The sequence below is a fragment of the Chenopodium quinoa genome, unplaced genomic scaffold (genome assembly GCF_001683475.1).
Source record: "Chenopodium quinoa cultivar QQ74 unplaced genomic scaffold, ASM168347v1, whole genome shotgun sequence".
In the NCBI taxonomy this organism is placed as follows: domain Eukaryota; kingdom Viridiplantae; phylum Streptophyta; class Magnoliopsida; order Caryophyllales; family Amaranthaceae; genus Chenopodium; species Chenopodium quinoa.
The window spans coordinates 3,068,665-3,083,801 of NW_018742733.1; the positions used below are offsets into that span (position 1 = coordinate 3,068,665).

At 31.8% G+C, this 15,137-nt stretch overlaps 3 protein-coding genes across 3 annotated transcripts; 1 reads left to right on the forward strand and 2 right to left on the reverse strand.

The window, feature by feature from the left end:
* The first annotated feature begins 4,067 nt into the window (after positions 1-4,067).
* On the forward strand, positions 4,068-5,610 carry LOC110723626 (protein FAR1-RELATED SEQUENCE 5-like). The gene is made up of 3 exons (XM_021902971.1): positions 4,068-4,472; positions 4,631-5,104; positions 5,185-5,610. The coding sequence occupies exons 1-3, from the start codon at positions 4,068-4,070 to the stop codon at positions 5,608-5,610; spliced, it is 1,305 nt and encodes a 434-aa protein (XP_021758663.1).
* A 3,677-nt stretch (positions 5,611-9,287) lies between these two features.
* On the reverse strand, positions 9,288-11,554 carry LOC110723627. Its single transcript, XM_021902972.1, has 3 exons — positions 11,509-11,554; positions 10,330-10,528; positions 9,288-10,236 (listed from the first exon to the last, which is right to left on the reverse strand). The coding sequence occupies exons 1-3, from the start codon at positions 11,552-11,554 to the stop codon at positions 9,288-9,290; spliced, it is 1,194 nt and encodes a 397-aa protein (XP_021758664.1).
* A 2,341-nt stretch (positions 11,555-13,895) lies between these two features.
* LOC110723628 (zinc finger MYM-type protein 1-like) lies at positions 13,896-15,004 on the reverse strand. The gene is made up of 2 exons (XM_021902973.1): positions 14,602-15,004; positions 13,896-14,443 (listed from the first exon to the last, which is right to left on the reverse strand). Exons 1-2 carry the CDS (start codon positions 15,002-15,004, stop codon positions 13,896-13,898), a joined length of 951 nt encoding a protein of 316 aa, XP_021758665.1.
* Between the last annotated feature and the right edge of the window lie 133 nt (positions 15,005-15,137).

A 15,137-nucleotide genomic window follows, 5' to 3' on the forward strand; every position in this document is an offset into this window, starting at 1 on the left:
GGAAATTAAGAGCTGAACTGAACTGAACTGATTGGAGCTGAACTGAACTGATTGGAGCTGAACTGAACTGAATTGAACTGAACTGAACTGAAAATAAGTAAATATGAACAGGCCCTTATTTAAGTCACTCGGTTCGAGAATACTCAAGTTATTCGGTCGGGGATTACTCGAGTTATTCGGTCAGGGTTTACTCGAGTTACTCCTGACAGACCTCGAGCAATCCCTTACCAAACTCCTCAAGTAACTCTTGATCGAATAGCTCCTCAAGTAATTTTTCCTCTGACTAAACCCTCAAGTAATCCCTAACTGAATAATCCATTACCGAACCCCAGGATTTATTGACCATTAACCCTTGAACAAACCCCTTTAGTAAACTTTGATCGAGTAACTCGATTTGACCCGTGACAGAGTAACTCATACTCGAGTAACCTCGACCACACGGTGTGGCCAATCACATATAAAAAGTTTTGTTAAAGGCTTGATATGAATACATGATACAATAGATATTTTTATTAGCATGCATTATACTTTCAATTTCTAAATAATTTGAATTTTTTTTTTAACTATGTGAGACTATTTTACGCCAACCACTTCATTTAAGTTCTCCCATAAAACGTCACAAAAATATTTCAAGACCAGCTAAAAGATAACTATCAAAATTAACCAACAAATTACAAATCTACTACTCTATTTTATTTGCCCTACCTATCAGGGTGTATCATCAATGCTTTATGGGATCATAATTTATAATGAAGTGCATGTCCTAGTCTCAAACCATTTGCACGTGCCAACATCACGACTTCGTGAGCCGTAAGCAAATCAAATGACCATGCATAAAGATCGACGTTCATCACTACTATCACGTCTAATTTAACCAGAAAGTAAACCCTTTTTGCAAAAAAGTTGAAAGATTATGCATGTACTCGATTCGTCTAAAGAACTCGTGTACTAAAGGATGATAGATATTGCTTTTATAAAGTTATCACTAAAGAAATAACCTATTCATATCATCTACTCGTATAACTTTACAAAGAAAGTGGTTAATTAATTTGTTATTGATACTACTATTATTCCGTAAAACTTTCAAGGAGTCAGTGAGTAGTATTGTCTAGTGAGTGTTAAGAGTGTACTGACTAGTGAGACAGGTGAGTGGTGGTGACTATCAAATGCAAGCAATTTAGAATTTGTAGATAAAAAGTGTTTGAACAAATATGAATATAAATCAATACCTTAAGCTAAGGACTTGTTCTCTTCAATTATTTCAGATACTTACGAATATTCTTTAATAATTTCAGATCAGATCGGAAAGATTTAGATCGGAATTTTTAATTATCATTTACTTATCGTTATATATCGCTAATTGCGTATAAAAAAATTAATAAAAATTACATATTTCAAAAGTTCACAATCTCCTAAAACGAATATAACAAGATCCATTTTGATAGTGTTTTTCTTTATAGATTAGTATTAAAATGCGGTTAAAGTTTAGTCAAATCGTTAAATCAGTTCAAACCAGACCAGATCAGACCAAATTAGAGCTTAAAAAATTCAGACCATATCTACTTATTTCAGATGAAGAGAATAAGTCCTAAATGGTATATTCTAAACAGAGTACGTACTCAATTAGTACGGAGTACACAAAAATAGTGTGTGGTTACTGGTTAGAAGATACCTCAAGTTGTTATACTATTACATTGAATATTATATTACTTTGTATTGTACTTGTCTTGCTTTATAAGAGTGTTTGACGATTTTTACTCTCTTTTTTTAAAAAAAAATCAATCCATTTTGCATGCACCCGGTGTACAGTATTTTTATTGTACATCGGACATTGTGCACGTGCCACTCATCAAAATTGCGAAATTTAATACCTCAAAATCAAAAAACGCAGACAACAATGGAGGAGAGAGAAAGTGAGAAAACGTAGCTCTTGATCATGAACTGAGGAGAGAGAAAGTGAGAAAACGCAAAAATTGTAGAAATCGATCATCAATTGAGAAGAAAAAAGGTGAAAAACGCACAAATTAAAAATTTTGATCATCAATTAAAGTAGAGAAAGTGAGAAAACTTACAAATTGAGGAATTCGATAAACGCAAATATTGGAGAATTCGATCATCAATGGAAAATTCGACTTTCGATACCACAAATTGTAGCAATCTCATCCACGAATTGCTACAAAAACAGAGGCGAATTGAAACTGAATTTGAAATCGATTTAAATCGATCGATTATAGAAGAAGAAGAAACAAAGAGTTTTGGAGATGAATTCGTACCAATACTCAACAACATAAACAATGTAGACGATGCAGAAGAAGCAATTAACAATGCAGAAGAAGCAATTGAGAATGCAGAAGAAGCAATTGAGATTGCAGAAGAAGCAATTGAGAATGCAGAATATCAAGTGGTTCCTAGCAAATAAATTGATTCAAATTCAGAACAAACAACCAAATCAAATGCAACTGAAGGTAATTTCTATAAACATTTCAGATTGTATGCAAAAAGTTACCCTTTTAACAGCACAAAGTTACCCTTTTAACAAAACAAAGTGACCCTTTTAACATCTCAAAGTGACCCTTTTAACATCACAAAAAGACCCTTTTAACAGCATAAAGTGACCCTTTTATATTCATAAAGTGATCCTTTTAACAACATAAAGTGACCCTTTTAACAGCATAAAGTGACCTTTTAACAGCATAAAGTGACCCTTTTATATGCATAAAGTGACCCTTTTAACTGAAAAAGTTACTCATGTAACAACATACAGTGACTCGTTTAACAGAATAAAGTCACCCTTTTCATGCATAAAAGTGACCCAATTTTCGAACAAATGTTACCATTTTGTTTTCTCTAAATTGAATTATATGCTGCCTCTGATTATAATCTGATATATTTGTATTAAATAACATATACAAATCCAATTCATGCTTCTGGTTTAGATCTTAGAGGTTCATTTTTTGGTGTGGTAAGAGAAACTTTTGAAGAAATTTTGGAATTGTATGAAAAACATGTTGCTATACTGGGGTTTTCAATACGAAAACATACAACTAGATACCAGACACACACAAAAATAGTAACTGAGAAAAATTATGTGTGTTCTGCTGAAGGAAAGAGAAATTCAGGTTTCAAGAAAACAAAGTTAGTTGAAATGGTTAATGAAGAGGATGTGAATGTGAAAACAAGAAAGCCAAGACAAGTAGCCATTACAAGATCAAATTGCAAGGCATGCATAAGAGCAAAAGTGAATAAAGAAGGAAAGTTTGAGGTAGTGGCTCATGTTATTCAGCATAACCATGAGTTAACAAGGTCACAGTGGCATTATTTGCATCGTTCTGAAAGAAAAATGACAGAAGAAAAAGCTGAAGCAATAAAAACAATGAAATCTTCAGGTCTAACTACAATGGAGACTTACAATTACATGGCTACAGAGGCTGGAGAAGAACAGAATTAGGGGTGAAAGTTCAGGTTGCGGTTTGGATTATAGCCAAAACCCAATCCAATCCGAATTAATTCGGTTTCAGAATTCTCAATCCGAATCCAAACCGAATTAAGATTCAATCCAATCCAATCCAAACCGAATTAATTCGGTTTTTTCAAATTAGAATCCAATCCAAACCGAAATTTGTTCCCTTCTTTTACAACATTCAAATTCGAAACTCGAATTTCACCCTAAAAAATTCCTACAATCATTTCTTGTTAACTACATTCTTTGTGAGAGAGTAAGATATTAAGAAAGGAGAATGGAGAATTATGTTTTTTTTAAGTTTATATATGAAAGGGGAAAGTGGTTGGATACTTTGAAAAAGAAAATGAGCTTAAAGTATTGGGTCGAAATTCGGTTTGTAATTCGGGTTTTGGTTTTTTTAAACCCCAAACCGAATCCAATCCGTAATCCATATTTTTTAATTTTTCCAATCTGATCCAATCCGAATTCTTAAAAAATCCCAACCGAACTACTAATTCGGTTTGGTTTTCGGTTCAGTTCGGTTTTAATCCGAATTACTTTCACCCCTAAACAGAATATAGGTCATAGTGTTGTAGATCATCTGAATTTTTGTTCAAGGTTAAGAATGGAACAAATTGAGGCTGGAGATGCTCAAACTTTAGTGAACATTTTAAATCAGGAACAATCAAAGGATCCAAACTTCTTTTTTAGAGTTAAGTTTGGCAAGGATGGAAGAATTTCCAATATCTTTTGGAGAGATTCAATGATGCTAGAAGACTATAGGATATATGGAGATGTGCTTGTCTTTGATACAACATACAGAACCAACAGATATAATCTTATATGTGCTCCATTTGTTGGAATGAATAATCACTGGCATAATTGTATGTTTGCATGTGCTTTTATTGGGGATGATAAAACAGATTCATTCGTTTGGCTACTAGAAACATTCTTGAAAGTTATGGAGAATAAAAAACCAACTTCAATATTCACTGATCAGGACCAAGCAATGGCAAATGCAATTGAGCAGGTAAAAGATTTATATTTACATTTTACAGATTTTAAATTCTGACAATAATGTTTTCCTTTTCCCATAAAGTTGCCCTTTTAAATGCATAAAGTTACCCTTTTAACAGCATAAAGTGACCCTTTTAACAGCATAAAGTGACCCCTTTATTTTCAATGTAGGTGCTTCCTAATACAAGGCATAGACTTTGTATCTGGCATTTGGAACAAAATGCTATAACCATATTTGGAGCTCTTAAAAAAGACAAAGAATTCAAGTATGCATTCAACCAGTGTTTAAACATGTGTGTGAAAGAACAAGAATTTGAAGCAAAATGGCAAGCAATGACGCAAAGATATGAGTTGACAGCACACTCTTGGTACCAAAGAGTGTGCGATTTGAAAGAGAAATGGTGTCCTTCCCTTAGTAGAGATTTCTTTTCAGCAGGAATCTTATCGTCACAAAGGAGTGAAAGCACTAATCATGCAATAGGATTCAGAGCAAGTAAAGCAACTACCTTGACAGAATTTTATACCATATTTAAGAAAACAATTAATCGTTGGAGAAGCGCAGAGAAATATGATGAGTTTACCTGTAGCAAGTCAATAGCATTCACTTCATTGCCACTATCTGGAATGCTAAAACATGCTGCTCAGGTCAAAAGTTAACTGATAAGTACATAATTTACACATAAATTATACCAGTTTAAATGTAGCTAAACGATTTTGGTGAACAGGTTTTCACTTTGTCACTCTTTAGAGATTTTGAAGAGGAGTTTGGATATTCTATGGCAACAACTGTTCAAATGATTGGAAGAAATGAAGAATGCCTACTCTATCAGGTAGCCCTGGAAGACAAGCCATGGTCTGCACATCAAGTAAACTATATACATGAGAGCCATAATGTATGGTGTACTTGCAAAAATTTTGAAGCATCTGGATGGTTATGTTATCATTACATCAGAATTCTACACTTGCATTCAGTAACAAGAATACCAGACAAGTATGTTTCAAAAAGATGGACTAAGATTGCAAAAACAGAGACATGGGATAGGTTGAAGAATCAGGATCCTACACATCAATATATTCCATGGAGACAAACAATGATAAGGAAATACTACAATCTAATCTTAAAGAGTCAAGAAAATGAAGAAACAAGATAATTTATGGAAGAAAGTTTCAGAAACAGTCTTAAAATGGTGGATGACTTACTTGCTAGTGTTGCCCAGAGAGAAAGTGCAGAAGTCGCTTCTAATGTTCCTGATGTGGCACACAACAATCACAGCAATGATGATGTTTCTTCGGCATCGAGTACAAGCACAAGTGTACCAACCATACTTGATCCACAAAGGGCTGTAACAAAAGGTAGAAGCAAGAGAGCAAAAGGAGGTCTTGAAAAAAGCAAGAGAAAAAGAAAACTAGCACTGTCACCTCCACATTCAGAATTTGGATCTAAAACACCTAATTTGAGACTCTTTTAGGAACTTTTTTAGATCATTTTTATTTTTAAAATTAATGTAATTTGTATTCTAAAACTATATATCTTTTTTTTTACTATATGACTAGTTTAATGAATATGTGATTGACACTATTATTAGCATATCTTTATTTAGTTAAACGTTTAAATTAAGAGTGACCCTTTTAACAAAAGAAATGAACCTTTTTTAAGCAAAAAGTGACCCTTTTAACAGAAAAAAGTGAACCTTTAATTATTGAAAAAAGTGACCCTTTTCACATAATAAACCATTTACATAAAAGTAATTCTTTTCATGAATAAAAGTGAACCTTTTTCTAAATAAAAGTGACCCTTTTCATAGCTAAAATTACCCTTTATAAAAATAAAGTCTACATTTTTATTGTTTAAAAGTTACCCTTTTTATAAATAAAAGTTACCCTTTTTCTGCATAAAAGTTACCCCATAAAAAACAGAAAAAAAAACCCCTGACCCTTTTAATTTACAGAAAAAATTGACCCTTTTCACATAATAAACCATTTAGATAAAAGTGAACCTTTTCATGAATAGAAGTGACCCTTTTTCTACATAAAAGTGACCCTTTTCATAGCTAAAATTACCATTTCTAACAATAAAATCTACCTTTTTCTTGCTTAAAAGTTACCCTTTCTATAAATAAAATTTACCCTTTCTATAAATAAAAGTTACCCTTTTCTGCATAAAAGTTACCCCATAAAAAACATAAAAATAAACCTTTTAATTACTTTATGTATTCACATACATCAGTATTCCAAAAACAACTAAAGACTTTAAACTAAGTTTAATTACATCATTAATCTTAATGTATGCACATACATTAAGTTTATTCATTGTTAAAAAAAACCCCTGAACTAATCAGCTAACAACTATCAATTATTTCACTATTTAAAAGGAGTAAACTTTTTTGCCTGCTTTTTTGCCCTTTTTCCTTTGGTCTTTTCCTCTTCTCCCTCTGCCTTTGCTTTTGCTTCTGCTTCCATTTTTCTTTCTTCTGTTTCTCTCTTCTTCTTTGCAACAATTGCAGCCTTTAATCTTTCTTCAATTCCATTGACATAAGCAGGATCTTTCTTCTTCTCATTGAACTTGTGTAATTCTGACAACACATCGTTCTTAGATTCATTCAAATCACACAGCACCAGTGTGGTACAGATCTCTCCTCGTAAAAATTTCCTTCCATTCAAAACCGCAAAAAAAAAAACTACAGTTAATGAACACACTGACATAATAAAAGCATTAGAAAGGAAAAAACTACAGAAACTATATAGATAATTACTGTTTTGAGTTCATTTAATTTGAACGATTCGCCAACAAAATGGAGCATGTGATACATGACAAAGACCCCACAGTCCAAATTGTCAACTTTTTCTTTTCTCCATTCCAACTCAACAACTTCAAAACCATAAGAAGGTAGCTGAGAACTCTTTGGATGATTTCTTTTTCCAAGAAAAGCACCCATTTGAACACACTAACATAAAATATAAAATTTTAGAATACATTAAAATCAAAAAAGTTAAAATAGAAACAATGAATCAACAGTAACATAACAAAAAAACAAACATAAACATACCATCTTTGAACACAATTCTTTTGTATAAACAGAGCAGAATCAGTCCAGATAATGTTGTCAAGATAATATACCAACTCTTTTGTATGATCAATAACATACAAAATGTAGTGATTCTCAATAAGAACAGGAAAATTGATCTGAAAGATAAAAATTAAAAGAGATTTAAACAGAGCATATCATAAAGAGAACTCTTTAAAATTTATTACATTAAGTTTAGAATAAATATACCAGATCAGCATCCATTATATTACATTCTGGATTCTCATAGCTAACCCAACCTTCCCATAGGTCGTGCAAATCCTTAACAGCACTAGATATGTTACCTTTGCCAATATTGTCACAAACATTCTAGAATGCAAACTATTAAAGTATAAGATCTCAATAATATATATATAAAGTAAATGTGTTAAGATATAAAAAAAAGAATGAAATAACTTACACTCTGCCTAACACCGAAGAAGAATTTTCGAGGACCAGTAGCCTGAAAACATGCTTTCTCATTCAAATACAGACAGAAGCAATCAATAACGCACCATCGAATCTTGAGTGGAGCAACAAGGGACACCATGTCTTCTCTTGGAATTAAAAAGTTCATTCCAAAAGTAACAAGGCTCTCACTGAAACAATAAAAAATAAGATCAGCATTAAAAATATATATATATATATATATATATATATATAAGAAAAAAAACAGATAAAAAAATAATTATAATAAAAAAGGACACTTAACTTCCTATCCATTGAAACATCCTTCAGCAAACAATAATCGAGAATTTCCAAACGTAACCGAGGCAAATTCTTGAAAATCCGAGCATTGTTCTTTAAAAAAAGAGTTACAAAAGGCACCTGCACACCTACATGTCCACAGTCCAGAGAGCATAGAGATTTATTTGCTCTGAAGATAAGTCGAGGAGGTTCATTTTGATCAATATGTCCGACAGGAATATTTTCAGTAGGACCAGGAATGATAGCAGAAGGTCCAGAACCATTAAGGCCTTCATTAACTATTTTTCCATGACCATTGTCATCATCCTTAGGAATATTTTCATTGAAACCTTGTGCAGGTTCTTTTTCAGGAACAACATCTTTGTTACCTTCTGTAGGTTCATAAAAACCGCGAAACATATCATGTACAGACTTCATTTTATTACACTCATCAATTAAACCATCTAAAACCTTCAGATAATGAGGATCAGAGAGTAGCAGTTCAGTTTGAGAAATTGAAACAGAATCGTCAGAAGATAATGAAACACTTCTGCGAGAAGTAATCAGATCATTCAAGGTTTGAAAACCAGTTGACTGAACAAATAATAAAACATCCATATTTCTTTTAAACAAAAGAAACGTTTCATGAACAACCTACAAACATATGAACAAAGAAAAAAAAATGTTACAAATAAAAATAATAAAATAAGTAGGAAATCTAAATATATGCTAAAAGTGACCCTTTTAAATGCATAAAGTGACCCTTTTATATGAAAAAAGTTACCCTTTTGTATGAATAAAGTAACCCTTTTAACTTAATATTGAAGATAAATTTAATGCATATAAAGGGTAACTTCGGTGCAAATAAAGGGTAACTTTGGTACACAAAAAAGGTAACTTTGGTACACAAAAAGGGTAACTTATGTACACAAAAAGGTAACTTTTGTACACAAAAAGGGTAACTTTTTTATACAAAAAGGGTAACTTTTGTACACAAAAAGGGTAACTTTTGTACACAAAAAGCAATAATAACTAAACATATAAGAAAACAGAACACTTACATCAGTTGAAATTTTTTAAATTTCTTCATCAGTCATAATACCTTCTGGAAGCTCAAATGCAACAATACGACCAGTGGTACCACTTGTAGAAGGACCCTTATCATAACCCAAAGTATGAGCTGGCTTAAAAACAGTTTCCCTAAAATTAAGTCGTGACACAGGATATGTAATAGTATCCAACGGTCCCTGCCCATAACCACCAGCTTTGATCTCTAACTTAATTCGCTTCTTAATCTTTACATCCGTCCAATGTTGAATCAAAGGAAGAGTACTACTTTCCTTTTCACCTTGAAAATTTAGACGATGAAAATACATAACTTGCAAAGCCAGCAAACAACCACTAACATTTTGAGCATTTTCATCATCCTTATACTTCTGAACAACCTTCTTTAACTTTTTCAAAACATATGAACACCAATCGAAAGTTTTAATTTCATCAACTTTTTCAACAGCTTTCAGCAACTTCAATGAAACAGCCCTATTAGTAGTAGGAGCTAAAAAGCTAGACATAGCTTGAAGAACAAAACACCTCTTAAATTCTTCCCCTCCATCAACCAAATCAACCATCCTAGACTCCAATTTCGACAAATGAAGAGGTTGCTTACCAGAAAGACCATAATCAGATCTCCATGCCTGAATGATACGTTTATCTACACTTTCATCTTCAGAATTTTTATTAAGTTTAGGAACACAAATATCACTCAAAGGCAAGCAAAACACAACGCATATATCATTTCTAGTAACAACAAATTCTTTACCAGTAGCGATGGTAAACATGCAGCTACCAGCATTGAAGTTTTCAACAAGCCAAGGTAGCATTTGACGATTAAGAGTTTTCAATTTAAGATGTAATAAACCTCCAAAACCAATTTCTTGAACAACCTGTTTTTGCTCAGGACTAAAGTTCTGCAGCAAAATTTCCAATGGATAGGGTCTACATCTTGCAATCATTCTTCTTTGCTCCCTAAATAGAAAAAAAAAAGAAAATGTAACTAAAACAATATAAAATAAAAACAAAATATAATTAAAAATGTAATAAAAAAATATGTATACTTACACAAAAGATTCAGAATCAGATTCAGAAAGCATTTCATAATCAGAATCTTCCACCGTATTAGCTTTCTTAGGTACAATTTTGGCCTTCTTAGGAACTATTTTGGCCTTCTCAGACTCTGGTTTGTCACTCTCAGGAATTTTCACAGCCTTTTTAGATACTGCTTTGCTTTTCTCAGGAGCTATCTGGGTCTTTTTTGGTACTGGTTTAGCCTTTAGCAGGCTCTTTAGGCTTTCCTTTTCCTTTTGTAGGCATTTTTATAACGATAACCACCTATTGAACCAACTGTATTTAATTATTAAAGTAAAATAAATACAAATTCAGAAATTACTCATGGAAAAATATAGAATAATGTGCATTAATGACACTTTTAAATGCATAAAGTGACCCTTTTAACAGCACAAAGTAACCCTTTTAACAGCACAAAGTGACCCTTTTAACATCACAAAGTGACCCTTTTAACATCACAAAGTGACCCTTTTAACAGTATAAAATGACCCTTTTATATGCATAAAGTGACCCTTTTAACAGCATAAAGTGACCCTTTTAACAACATAAAGTGACCCTTTTAACAGCATAAAGTGACCTTTTATATGCATAAAGTGACCCTTTTACATGCATAAAGTGACCCTTTTATATGCAAAAAGTGACCCTTTTATATGCAAAAAATGACCCTTTTAACTGAAAAAGTTACTCATTTAACAACATACAGTGACTCTTTTAACAGCATAAAGTCACCCTTTTAACATCATAAAGTGAACATTGTCAAAACATATAAATGACACATATGTCTATTACTCAAACACAATGAGCAATGCATATATGCATGTTAATCAAACACAGATGCACAAACACAATGCGAATATGCCTACTATACACATAATCTAACTAAAACATAAAACCTAAACAAATAATCAGTTTAATTAGCATTCTCTGACTAAAACCTAACATACAAAATTTGAAGAATAATAAGCAAAATTTTGAACCAATTATATACAATGAACAATAAAATAAAGCAAAATTAAACATAATAACTTCAAAATTCAAATTCAATTATCATAATATGCATAAAAAATCAACTGAAAACTATAAAAAAATAACATGCGCTACTAATTCGACATATATAAGCGAAAGTTCAATTGAAAAATTTGAAAAAATGATGAAAAATTTAAGTAAACACACCTTGTTCAGCATCTACAGCCTTCTTTGTAATCTTCTTCTTCACCATTGCAGAATCAAACACTACGAAAATCGAAAACAAAATCAAAATAAAAAAACCTAAAAATCGAAGAATCAAAACAACTTAAACTAACAAAAATCTCAAAAAAATAAGTAAACGAACCTGAATTAAGCAAATAACAACTTCACTAGTGGAAGAGAAGAAAGAAAAAGCTCGAAAATCAACAATGGAGGAGAGAGAAAACGCTCGAAATCGGAAGTTTTAGAGAGAGAAATCGCCAATTCAGAGTAAAAACGAGGAGAGAGAAAGAAGCTGGTGAGTGAATGAATAAGGAAGAGAGAGAAAGTGCAATATAATTGGCAGTTTTATTTTCGCAATCATGAGATTGCACGTGCGAGACAATATAATTGGCAATTGTTGGTTTCCACAACTTCCGCCATTCAATAAAATATTGTACACCGGCTTTAATTAAACATTTGTGAAAAAAAATAAATATATCTTGAAGATTTCTTATTTTGAAAATAGATTTTAAATTAACTAAGGCTATGTTAATTAGGTCACCTTATTTTTACTTGCCTAATTAGATCTAAACTTATTTTTTCTAATTTGATGATCAAAACTTATTTTTTCTAACCTAAGTTGATTGTTTGATTTGACTAAACTTTGGCTTTATTTATATATACGATATTCTATAAGAAAATAATATTAAATGAGTCTTATTAAATTTAAAATAATGTGTAATACATTAATAGATAACTTTCATAATTTTATTTCATTACGGAACTAGTTAAAGATATTTAGCAATAAAAAACAGATTAAAAAATGATAAAATATGTTCAGAACTTATTTTTTCGGATTTAAACTTAGAATTTGTTATTTGATTAGAAATAAGTAATTAGCTCCTGAAATAAGGTCAACTGAGCATATATATTTGCCTATTTGGTATATATTTCCGCTCCTTTTGATTTAAGTTTGTTCTACCTATATTATTTTTGGGTTGGTTTTTTATAGAAGTTTTAGAACTATGTTTATTATCTTCTATTATGTTACAATTCAAAGATGTTTTGCATGGACTATTTAACCTGAAAAATAAAATATTACTTCGTATATTTCATCTGAAAAAAAAAATTAAAAAAGACACAAAATTTGTAAAACTCAAAAGTAAGGTAACTAATATGCCTTATGATCATTAATTATATAGTTTTTTTTTTATTTTTTATTTATTTAGAGAGCTATAAGGGCAAGGGTGAGAGTCGATCTCAGGATCTCCTGAACCCGGGAAGGAAGCTCTAACCACTTGAGATATCCAATTCAACTACTATTATTGTACTTATTATTTTTGTGGAATAGGTAAATAAACACATTAAATTGAATGGTTCAGATAATAACTTAATAAGTATGATATAATACACAGTTGGTGTTAATACATAATACACAGTTGGTGTTAATACGTGACACACTGACACATATACTTTGTTAGAGATGCTTTAATTATCTTAGAATCGATCTTAGGACAAAATATTCAAGTAAAAGTTTTGGGTGAGTCGGACTCACGTGAGTCTAACCATGCAAATAGAAAAAAAATAATAGGTTAGTATGGTTAAGTATTAGATTTCTTTTGTTTGATAAACTGGACTCACATGAGTCCGGTCTCACACAAAACGCTTTGAATATTCAAACTCATTAGCTTAGAGACAGCAATTATAACCAACTTGCTTGTGACTTTCGCATAAGGGTATATTGTGCTATTGTGCATGCTTAACCAACCCCATTTATGTTACAAATCTCAATTATGCATGTAATTGCTACTAGTGGTGTATGACTAAATTAATAAAGACCTGTTCAAAATATTAGTATTTTGTTAATGTATCACTTGAAGTATCTAGTAATGTCAAAGCTAAAATTTAATGCCATGACCTTTTCATCGCCGTTTCTTGTGAATTTGTCTTTCTGATAAGAGGAGAGGGAGTCCAATACCAACAAATAAATATAATGTATAAATAGAAATTAATCCATGTTAAAAGGCGATAATGAGGATTTGCTACCAACTTTTGTACCTTTCTCAACGTAAGATATTGGCAATTAACAACTATAGTTTTAGATTTGTGTAAGCGACGTAAGTTATACATCTACTCAATCATGATAAGATGAGATGACATTAATTAATTTAGTCTTGTTAAATAAAAATTATTCAACGTTAATTTGTTTTCTAAGGAGTATAATATACTTTAATTAAATGTTGGCAGTGGCGGAGCCAGGATTTTCAACTTGGGGGGACAAAATGCTTAACTTACAAAAAACTTAACAAAAAATAAAAAATTAAAAAAAAAAACTCAAACACACAAATTGGTTAATACTTAATATTAAAATTTCAAAATAAAAAAAATACTTAGTCATACAATTCAAAATGATGAATGTAGTAGGCACTTGGAGTATCATTCATAATCAAAGTCTTAAGACCATTTATTTCACCTTTCATGTTGCTAGCTCCATCGTACCCTTTCCCTCTTATCATAGACGGACTCAATGAATGTTCAACAAGTAAAGACATGATTGCATCTTTAAGAGTTAAAGCGATAGTATTACCAACATGAACAATGCCTAAAAATCGCTCCATTACCTTTCCACTATCTCTATTAACAAAGCGCAAAACAAGAGCTAGTTGTTCTTTTTGGGACACATCACTTGACTCATCGGCTAATATGACAAAGTAATCATCACCAACTTCTTCTATTATGCACCTAGTTATTTCTTTGGCACAACAATTAATAATATTCCTTTTGAGTAGAAGGGAAATCATTTGACAATTTTTAGGTGCATTTTCAAGAGTATGTTGTCTTACTTCCTCAACCTTTTCTCCTAACCATTTCAAAAGCTCAAGGAAATTACCCCTATTATATGACTCCCCGCTTTCATCATGTCCACGAAATGTCAAACCTTGCCCCAAAAGAAATCTTAAACAAGTTAAAGATGCATTCAAGCGAATAAAATATTCACTTTTAATCACCTCACTTGCATTGGCAAACACATTCAAGATTGATTTTTTTTTCCATCTCTTAAATTCACATATTTCTCATAAGCAAGATTATGAGCACTGTTAATTCCACCCACATGCTTCTCAAATCTTTCCGGTTTATTCCATGCCCTAAACCCTCCATCAACAAATGCATCACCCCCCGAATAACTATCAACTTCGTTCTTGAACAAGTAACATACAAAACAAAATGTGGCATCTTTTTCAATACTATACTCAAGCCAATCCCATTTCTTGAACCAATGAATACTAAAGCGACGTAAACCAGACACTTGTCTTTGAGGAAAGTCATGAGTTTTTGGTTGGCAAGGTTTTTTAAGAATATAACCCCTCCTAACTGCATTTCGTTCATTTGCGGGGTAATCCATTATGTTTATTCTTTTTCCCGGATCATGAGGAAGAAGTTCAACATCGTATACCAAATCTTCCTCCAATGGTACATTACTAGTACTTGAACCACCCATTTCCATATCATTTTCTTGACTTTGAGGGGAGCTTAATGAAGGGGAGTTATTGGACTCATTTTTCATGGAGTTTCTTTCTTTTAAACATGAATTGCCGAAGATCGGGTTGTTTTCTAGTAGCCTTGGATTTGTT

What these genes read in the sequence shown, in the direction of transcription:
- LOC110723626 (XM_021902971.1), top strand. Translation starts at nt 4,068, where the DNA reads ATGGAACAAATTGAGGCTGGAGATGCTCAAACTTTAGTGAACATTTTA. An exon ending in TGGCAAATGCAATTGAGCAG is followed by an intron (nt 4,473 to 4,630) that starts GTAAAAGATTTA and finishes TTTTCAATGTAG; the next exon opens with GTGCTTCCTAATACAAGGCA. An exon ending in TGCTAAAACATGCTGCTCAG is followed by an intron (nt 5,105 to 5,184) that starts GTCAAAAGTTAA and finishes TTTGGTGAACAG; the next exon opens with GTTTTCACTTTGTCACTCTT.
- LOC110723627 (XM_021902972.1), bottom strand. Translation starts at nt 11,554, where the DNA reads ATGGTGAAGAAGAAGATTACAAAGAAGGCTGTAGATGCTGAACAAG. An exon ending in GGCTGTAGATGCTGAACAAG is followed by an intron (nt 10,529 to 11,508) that starts GTGTGTTTACTT and finishes AGGCTAAACCAG; the next exon opens with TACCAAAAAAGACCCAGATA. An exon ending in TCTGATTCTGAATCTTTTGT is followed by an intron (nt 10,237 to 10,329) that starts GTAAGTATACAT and finishes TTTTCTATTTAG; the next exon opens with GGAGCAAAGAAGAATGATTG.
- LOC110723628 (XM_021902973.1), bottom strand. Translation starts at nt 15,004, where the DNA reads ATGGGTGGTTCAAGTACTAGTAATGTACCATTGGAGGAAGATTTGGTA. An exon ending in GCATGTGGGTGGAATTAACA is followed by an intron (nt 14,444 to 14,601) that starts GTGCTCATAATC and finishes TTTTGGGGCAAG; the next exon opens with GTTTGACATTTCGTGGACAT.